Below are 9,765 nucleotides of genomic sequence, written 5' to 3' on the forward strand. Positions count from 1 at the left end.
AATTTCATTCTAAATTGACTATTTGGAAGGGGGGGAAATGGAAGAATGAATTGCTTTATATCGCCTATAAGCATATAGGTTGCATACGGTACCTATTTAAAAATTGAAATATAGAGATGAATCGTACAAGCCCGTCCGTTATCTTTTTGGTATGCTATACAGACTGGATAAATTTAAACAATAATGATATTAGAATTCAATTTTGGAACAAGTAAGATGTCTGAATTATAACTATATGCCTCCATAACTATTAACATGTATGGAGATAATTTATCCAAGAACACTTTTAACTCAAAGAGATACATCATACAAGCAATAAAGAAGTCAAGTGCAATAAAGAAGTCAAGTGTCAACCTATCCCTTTCAAATGAAAGAAAAACCTCTTATACATGCTAACACATTATACCGCATAGTCAATTTACCCTGAACTGAATCAGGAAAGAATTTCTTATTTCCCAAGGTATGTCCAAACCAATAAAAACTTATTGTCCGGTGGCTTTTATCTCCTAGTATCTAACAAAAACCTCAGAGTCAACACATAACATAGTATACAAAATATCTTATGGATGAATGGCTACTTTAAAAAAATGAAATTGGCTGTTGATAGAGATCTAATTGGTACTAGTTCAGGATACAAAATTTGGAAGCTAGCTCTTTGATAAGTTAAAGGCTATCCGGTTAGTATGAATGCCTGAAGGAGGCTCTGAGCAGCCTGTGTTTCATCTGGTGTCCCAGAGATTACAATAGTCCTGTCAGTTGTTCCAGAGCGGGGCTCGTGTACCATGACCCTTGCTCCTGAAATCTGATTAAGTGCAGCCGAAGATTAAATGCCGGAGAGAAAAATGAAAGACATACAAGAGAAACAGGAGTTTAACATGGTTCATCTCTTTATTGCTTTCTCAGGTTCTTAATTAAGAAGTCAAGGTAGAGTTTTCACCTATCCTGTGCACTTTCCACTACACCAATTAGTAAGGTAAATGGCTAACATACCTGTCTTAGACGAGCCAAGTTGCTTCCGTTCTCCCCATACACAGAGCTGACAACATTTTCAGGAACCAAGATCTCCACTGTAGTATTGGTCACAATGGCAGATCTGCTTTCACTGCAAGCAATAGCAAAAATGCAACAACCTGATGAATACAACCAAGAAATTTCTACTTGGGGTATGAGATAATCTTAGGTGCTCTTTTCATCAAGTCTATAATGACTATTTGGAAAATCAAGGCAGGGAAAACTTTCATAAAAGCCATGTTACAGGGAGTCCACCCTCATCATTAGGTCCTATCACATGTGAAAAAGCATTAAGTGCTTGTGAAGTAATGCAAGACACAAACCATCCAAGTTCTATGCCGCCTTTAACTGAATTAGATCCTTTGCTGACATCAAAAGCACCTCTTTGGTTTCCTCCAGGTCGTGTCTAATAGCCAAAGCCACCGAAAATGTTTGAAAATTAATCAGTGAAGATTTATTAAATTAAAGGGAAAATTAAGCATTTAGCAGTTCACCTGCGCTGACCACTGTCCTGGTGATGGGGGATGATCTATGTTGTTAGAAAGTACAAGGTTATCCATAGACCGGGTTAAATCAGGATGCCGATTGGTACCATGTGAGACACCACTAGACCGATGAAATCCAAAAGGAGGTTCCTTCATTTGGCCAGAGAGACTACTTTCAGACGCCAGAGGAGGGCTGTTTCTGCTTACAGCACCATTTGACACCTTCGCTGCCAAGAGGTTATCACGCAACCGACCAGTGACATTTCGTAAAGCATCTTGTACATTTACAAACTCACCTGCAATCTAAACAATATAATCTCAGTGCAACAGAAACACCAAAATATTTTGATCTCCTATACATTGATTTGAATAGGTGTGGAAACCCACACGTATGAAAGAAAGTGTGATAATTTTCAAATAATCTAATCTGAAGATGAATTCTCCACAAGAAAGGACATATCAGTAATCTTCCTTCAATAAATATGAAGAGAAACAGGTATTTAGGAGCTCACTTTCAATCTTTAAACCTTTTCTTTTTGATAGGGAAACCTGGACATATTTCACCATAACTGGAGAAAAGATGCTTTTGAATTTGGTAATTCATGTTCCAATAACCAAGTAGGCTAAATATTCTGAAATTGTAGAAATTCTTAAGCACCAAATATTGCTTCACTCTAAACCAAGTTATGAATTGTAGATCAGCAATCTCCAGCGAAAAGATTAACAAAGACAAAGTTGCGACTCGTGATGATCTTGACATCGTCTACTAAGCACCAACCGATATATTGATGTTAGCCTATTGCACCCACTTAGCTTTAAGAATAGTTGCCAATATTAATGAGCCTAAGGCTTTATATATTATGTAATCTAAAAAGTGCATTACCCTAACATTACAACAAATAGTATATGCCACTCGAAGTAATGCACCAGTTCAGACCTGTACATATCCTGAATATTTGGTCAGATACCATATATAGTCAATTAATTAACTAGCTGATACAACTCATTTGCATTTGAAAAACACCATTCTAAAAAAACAATATCATTCAAGTAAAACTGACACAAGATTGCTATGCTTGCCTGAGAATTAAAACGTGAGCTTCAACAAAGCAGACGGAAACAGAAGTCATGTAACTTAATCAATACTCTTTCTTTGACAGATTGCCGGACCATATGCAGCAGGACATGAGTCAAACCTAGATAAACTATAACAAAAATTGTGATAATCATGATAAGGACAATTAATCTTTGTATCCAAAACAGGACGGTTTACTCTTAAAAGGCCAGGTGTGCGACAGAGAGCTGTACCTAGACGTGAATTAGCTTCCTAGGTTGAGCAGTCTCAATTTCACAACTGGATTTCTGAATAGATGTTGGGCTGGGCCATATCGAATGGTGTGAGCTGCATGTGGGGAGATCCGCAATACAGTTTTTAAGGGAATCTATCGAAATACAGACCGGCACCCACCCGACTAGAGGGACTGAGAATTAATTGGGTACAAAACTTATCTGGTCACTAATGAAGTCCCTTTCAAAGGCGCTGACCCACAGTGAGGTAGAGATGACTAAATTACTTTCAAATATTCAGTGCAACTGTCTGGCTTGAAAGAAATAGCAGAATTTTTTATGGCAATAGGAGAAACATTCATAGCCTTAAACTAAGATGTATTTTGTGCTTGCTTTTTGGTGCAACCTAGTTATTGTACAAGATATAGATGCAATACTAGACACAATAGAGAATTTATGCTTTCTGTAATTACGCTTGATGTTCTTGCTTATAACAAGTATCTATAAAATTTCTAATTACTTATCAAAATAAAAATTTGGTAGATTTGCAAAAGTATTTATAAAAAGTTGAAGCTAGAAAGGCAAAAGGCTGAACATCTCACCTGCACAACTTCATCATTGTCTGAGACACACTTAGGGACTTGGTCACCTCTAAATATTCGTATGCTGGAACCTGTCTCCTTCCTTATCTCTGAAATTATTGTGCCTCCCTTCCCCAATAAACAACCAACTTGGTTGGATGGCACCACAAGTCGAAATGTAATTAGTGATCTTGTGCCCGAATTCATCCCAGAGCCAGCATCCCGAATACGATCAAAAACAAGAACGACAGCGGTTTGTGCTGGAGATTTCCGTAATTCTAGGTTCTAGATAAAAGGAAAACTAAATCACTTGACACACAAAATACCTTTCAAAAAATACGCAAGACAAAAGAAAACCCAACTAACCTCCAATGCGGTAATAGTTATCACTCGCTCGTTGCACTCAACGACATTTGGCCCAACAGCGATGCTTGCACCGCTGTCATTCTGAAGAGTCCTTACAATTGCCCCACCCTTGCCAATTATTGCACCAACCCTTTCATTTGGGCAGAGAATCCTGAAAGCAACCTCTTGTAATGGTAGTTTTGCATCAATGTTGGAAAGCTTCTCAGCATCTAGAGACACAGGATGGCATCCAGAGGCACCTGAGAAAGAGCTTGTGGTTATGGGCTGTGACATTGAACTCCTTTGTGCAGGTAGATCAACTTGCCGAGGAGGCAAAGCCTGTTCCAAATCTAACCCAAGTGGCGCATTCTCAACTGTTCTACATCTTTCAACAGAAAAACAATCTTGAAGTCGGCGACTGACAGCAACAAGTGCCTTCTTAACAGCCAGAATGTCCCCTTCTATCTGGCCATTAACAACCAATTCACACATCAGAAATCTTATGTCATATTCATTGTGCCGCTACTATTTAGTTAAAGATATTCAAAGTATAACATACAAATTCTTGATAAACTGTGCAGAAGTACAGAGCTAGATGTTTAAGTTTTTGCATTAAGACTTTCAAAAAATTACTATGCATTTACAGTTTCACTGAGGTCTCGCCACTCACTTCTGGTGAACAATTGTTGCAATTAATAGGGGTCATGACAGCAGGAATTATACCATACAAAAATGGGATAATTCTGAAGGAGTAGCTCCACCAAAATTTCACAAACATTTGAGACTTTAATATTAATGCTTCTGCACTCTGCAGCTCCACTACAAGCTAAAATCAATCTTGCTGATGATTTGCACTATTTCAAGCTGATAACTTGATTCTTCAAGAAATTAAAGAAGGGTGAAAAGGAGAGAGAGAGAGAGAGAGAGAGAGAACTAAGAAAGGCAATGCCACTGTGTGCTACTTGGCAATAAAATTTGGTCTGCAAACAAGTTATACATGGATTATAATGCCATATATTAATTGTAATAAAATGAAAAACAGTAACTAAATTATATCTGTGGTATTCGGATTGCCGAGGGCCTGTGCACCCCCGAATTAGTCGGGGCTCGAAGAGACTCGAACACCCGGTGCAAATCAAAAAAAAAAGGATAGTTAAAATGAGATTCATCAAAATATAAGATAAACTCTTTTATAACATGACATTTTTCTAGCGAGATGTGGACATCTACAGCGGACTGTATAAGAATGGCAGGGAGAGAGGTGCTAGGGATCTCGAAGGGTTACTATGGCGGACACCAAAGCGACTGGTGGTGGAATGATGTGGTCCAAGGTAAAGTGGAAGCAAAGAAAGCGGCGTATTTTAGGTTAGTGAAGAGCACAGACGAGGAAGAGAGGAGAGTGAACAGAGGAAGGTATAAGGAAGTCAGGAAAGGAGGCGAAGTTAGTAGTCACGGAGGCTGAGGATGCAGCGTTTGGTTGTCTGTACGAGGAGTTGGGGGTCAGAGGAGGGGAGAAGTAGCTATTTCAGCTGGCTAAGGCTAGAGAGAAGAAGGCTCGTGACCTGGATCAAGTGAGGTGCATCAAGGGCAAGGACGGCAGAGTATTGACGAAAGACGCCCAGATTAAGCGGAGATGGCAGGATTAATTTCATCGGCTTATGAATGAAGAAGGGGACACAGACATTGTGCTAGAGGAATTGGGTCACTCCTGGAGTTACTAAGACTTTAGGTATTGTAGGCATATTAAGGCTGAGGAGGTCGTGAGAGCTATGCGCAAGATGAGTAGGGGCCGAACGACCGGGCCAGACGAAATTCCGGTGGAATTGTGGAGGTGTGTGAGTAGAGCAGGCTTGGAATGGTTGACTGTGCTATTTAATGTTATCTTCATGACGAAGAGGATGTCAGATGAATGGAGGTGGAGTACGATGATACCGTTGTACAAGAATAAAGGTGACATTAGAATTGTAACAACTATAGGGGCATCAAGTTACTAAGTCATACCATGAAAGTTTGGGAGAGGATGATGAAAGGGAGGGTGAGGATGGCAGTGTCTATATCCGACAACCAATTCGGATTCATGCCGAGTCGGTTCACTATGGAAGTTGTCCACCTTATCAGGAGGTTGGTGGAACAGCACAGGGATAGAAAAAAAGATTTACACATGGTGTTTATTGACCCAGAGAAAGCGTATGACAAAGTTCCTAGGGAGGTTCTTTAGAGATGTCTGGAGGGGAAAGGTGTGCCGGTAGCTTACATTAGGGTATTAAAGGGCATGTCTGAGGGAGCTAAGACTCGGGTTAGGACTGCGGGAGGTGAATCGGAGCACTTTCCGGTTGTTATGGGGTTGCACCAAGGGTCTGCGCTCAGCCCGTTCTTATTTGCCCTGGCGATGGATGCGCTAACACACCATATTCAAGGGGAGGTGTCATGGTGTATGTTGTTCGCTGATGATATAGTACTGATTGATGAGACGCGAAGCGGCATTAATGAGAGGTTAGAGGTTTGGAGACAGACCCTTGAGGCTAAAGGTTTCAAGTTGAGTAGGACTAAGACAGAATATTTGGAGTGTAAGTTCAGCGATGAGTCGGGGGAAGCGAAAATGGATGTGAGGCTTGACTCACAAGTCATCCCTAAGAGAGGAAGTTTCAAGTACCTTGGGCCAATTATTCAGGGGGGTGAGGAGATAGACGAGGATGTCACACACCGTATAGGTGTGGGATGGATGAAATGGAGGTTAGCATCTGGAGTCCCGTATGACAAGAAAGTGCCACCGAAACTCAAAGGCAATTTATATAGAGCGGTGGTTAGACCGGCCATGTTGTATGGGGCTGAGTGTTGGGCAGCCAAGAATTCTCATACCCAGAAGATAAAGTGGCAGAAATGAGGATGTTGAGATGGATGTGCAGCACACTAGGCTGGATAAGATTAGGAATGTAGATATTCGGAGAGAAGGTGGACGTGGCTCCTGTAGACGACAAGATGGGGGAAGCGAGGCTTAGATGGTTCGGGCACGTGCGAGGAGAAGCACAGATGCCCCGGTTAGGAGTTGTAAGCGGTTAGCATTGGCAGGTACGAGGAGAGGTAGAGAACGGCCTAAGAAGTATTGGGGTGAGGTGATCCGGCAGGACATGGCGCGACTAGAGATTTCTAAGGACGTGGCTCTGGATAGTAAGGGGTGGAGGTCGAGCATTAGGGTTGTAGGTTAGGAGGGAGTCGAGCGTTTTTTGTCTTTGTTGTTCCGGGGGCGGGGCTGGCATGTTGATGTTTCGTTGTGGGTTGTTAGTGGTTTATGTAGTTTCCTCACTATTTCCTATGGTAGTATTGTTGTTTATTGTTATTGCTTTTACATCTATTTTTCTATTTCTTACGATGTTGTTACTTTTTTTATAGCTTCTATTGTTGTCACTAATCTATTGTCTGTTGTTTATTTTTCTTCTTCTCGAGCCGAGGGTCTTTCGAAAACAACTTCTCTACCCATCTGGAGGTAGGGGTAAGGTCTGCATACACTCTACCTTCCCCAGACCCCACTTGTGGGATTTTACTGGGTTGTTATTGTTGTTTAATAATACAAACATTATCACAAACAAAAGAGATACTAATAAGTAAGAGATGGCTAATTAAACATAGCTTAAAGGGCATTTGCACTATTTAATTGATCTAGATATGCTAATATGTGTACTGTTATTACGGCATAGTTGCAGGGGTTATATTTATAAGGGAAGCAAGGTGCCAAATGTTGAGATCCATCTCAGAAAAAGGTACCAAATGTTGAGATCATTTCCTCCTATACATCAAACCAAACGAGCCCTTATGACATCCCAAGATTATCAAGACAATTCACTTACAATCACGCATATAAAATCAGCTATCAATAGTTCACCTTGCTGCTGTTAGCTTAAACAAGTAGTAAAGTTTAGAACTTTAACTAGAAAACCGAAGTTGTTAAGCCTTAAAAATAACTGCAAGATATTAATTACCTCAACTATTTCATCATTGGGCGAAGCACAAGATGGCAATTTATCTGGAGTTAAAACCTTAATCCTACATCCATTCTCTCTTCTTATTGCATCAATTACTTTTCCACCTTTACCCATCAAAGCACCCACCTGATTCCCCTTCACTAATAACCTACACGACACCACACTCTCCGCACCCAAAACAACGCCATTATTTTCAGCTGTTACATCTATCACTCTTTCGAAAACCCTAATGAGTGCCTCTTGTGCAGCCGAAACCTCAATCTCATCATTCCGCTGCTGCTCATCCGCCTCGGTGGGGCCCAAGAGATTGAGCCTAATCTTCTTGTTTAGGGAAGAGGAGGCTACAACGACGATGAGACGGTGGTGGTCGGAGTTGGGAGTGGAGACATCAACGTGAATCTTCGCGGAGGTATCTTGTTGGAGTTGTCGGATGATGGAACCTGATTTTCCTATGACTCCTCCGACGCGGGAAGCATGGCAGAGGAGCCGGAACACGACACGCCTCGGTAGCGGTGAATAGTTGTTGTTGGCGGCGGGTACGTTGGTGGTGGAGTGGGGGGCGGAGGCGGAGGCGGCGACGAGGTTGGGTTCGTGCATTAGTGAAGTAGCTGTAGGAATTTTCTTTGTTGATAGAGAAAAGAGTAGAGCCCTATGTTTAAGTTGTAGTGTTTCCCTTTTTTAACCAATTATTATTGGACTGATTCGTGGACTTCTGTTGGATATTGACTTCAACTTTAATTACACATTTTAGGAAAAAGAAATTTGACCTTACTTTTTGTTCATTTATTTTGGGATTTAAACTTTTGTAGTGATGCAACAACTATAGGGCATCCAATCAAAAAGAATTTTAAGTTTATAAGTATATTATTTCAAAGTTGTGTTTTCTATTTTTATAGTAAACTAGTCTTATGGTACGCGCTTTGCGCGTGTATTTAAATCAGTGAATATAGGATCTTTTAGAAAATTATGTTTTACTATTAAATATAGTATGTTTGTATTATAAAATAAAAATTATTTTATACTCTTTAAAATATATATAGTTTTAGTTGAAAAGGCTTATCTATAAAAATTTCCATGTTAATTTTTCTATCTTATTTTTATTTTTTTCATCCCAAATACAATTCTTATGCAAACAAATTTATGCATCCTAAGAGTTTTGTCAACTTGAAAAATAATTTTAATTATACGATGAATTTAACAAATAATTGAATTGAATTTTTTGACTTAACTATTTGGCCTTGATATTAAAAGAACTAATTTATTTTTTGTTGATTCAAATTCTTAATATTAGCTCATCCCAAATTTTCGATATTTAATTGTAACATGAAAGGGATTACAATTATGTGTCGTTAAAATATGAAAATAATTATATAAGGTAATTAATATTTAATTATTTAAAGTATTGTGAATGCTAAAAGTTTCTACACTGTTCAAATAAAATTTATTTTTATAAGAATATAAAAATATTACATTAAAACTTGTAATTTAGTTATAAAATAAAATAAAATAAAAAGTATAATTAAGTTCCTTAAATGATAATTATTTATCCTATTTAGTTATTCAATAAGAAGAAAAAAATCTATTATGTAAGTGTTCAATAATCTTCGTAAATATATAATTTAAAATTGATTCCAGTTATAGTGTAATTATTTCAATTTCACAAGTTATCATGCTTCTTTTAAAGTTTAAGCAAGAAAATATAATCATTAAACATTTAAGATTTTTTTTTTTTTTTTTGAAAAATTGTATATTCTTAAGTTCACTCTAGAAGACAATGTTAGATAAATATAACAATATCGACTCGTACATAACTTAATATGTTAATTTAATCAGATATTATATTGATGGAAGAAAAATATTGAACTGCAATTGAAGAGATCTAGTTTAAATTGTTTAATAATTTATTTTTTAAAAATCGTGAAATTGTGCTTAAAGACTGTTTCAAAGTAGAAAATGGTGAATTCCATTACCATGTCAAGGTTGGAATAAATATATTACCATGTAAAGGTGGCCGATATGCTTTAAAGTTTAAACCTTATTATTTGGATATAAATTTTAAAAAATTCTTGTGGTTCA

At 38.4% G+C, this 9,765-nt stretch overlaps 1 protein-coding gene across 1 annotated transcript; it reads right to left on the reverse strand.

Moving 5' to 3' along the window:
- Positions 1-307: 307 nt before the first annotated feature.
- On the reverse strand, positions 308-8,347 carry LOC104236119 (KH domain-containing protein HEN4). The gene is made up of 7 exons (XM_009789994.2): positions 7,687-8,347; positions 3,731-4,174; positions 3,386-3,649; positions 1,506-1,799; positions 1,335-1,417; positions 991-1,102; positions 308-802 (listed from the first exon to the last, which is right to left on the reverse strand). The coding sequence occupies exons 1-7, from the start codon at positions 8,284-8,286 to the stop codon at positions 671-673; spliced, it is 1,929 nt and encodes a 642-aa protein (XP_009788296.1). The 5' UTR covers positions 8,287-8,347; the 3' UTR covers positions 308-670.
- Between the last annotated feature and the right edge of the window lie 1,418 nt (positions 8,348-9,765).

The sequence above is a fragment of the Nicotiana sylvestris genome, chromosome 1 (assembly GCF_000393655.2).
Source record: "Nicotiana sylvestris chromosome 1, ASM39365v2, whole genome shotgun sequence".
NCBI lineage: Eukaryota > Viridiplantae > Streptophyta > Magnoliopsida > Solanales > Solanaceae > Nicotiana > Nicotiana sylvestris.

Coding starts and splice junctions, on each gene's coding strand:
- LOC104236119 (XM_009789994.2), bottom strand. CDS start 8,286: ATGCACGAACCCAACCTCGTCGCCGCCTCCGCCTCCGCCCCCCACTCC. Junction 4,175..7,686: donor CCAATGATGAAATAGTTGAG/GTAATTAATATC, acceptor GTTAATGGCCAG/ATAGAAGGGGACATTCTGGC. Junction 803..990: donor ACTTGGCTCGTCTAAGACAG/GTATGTTAGCCA, acceptor GCACTTAATCAG/ATTTCAGGAGCAAGGGTCAT.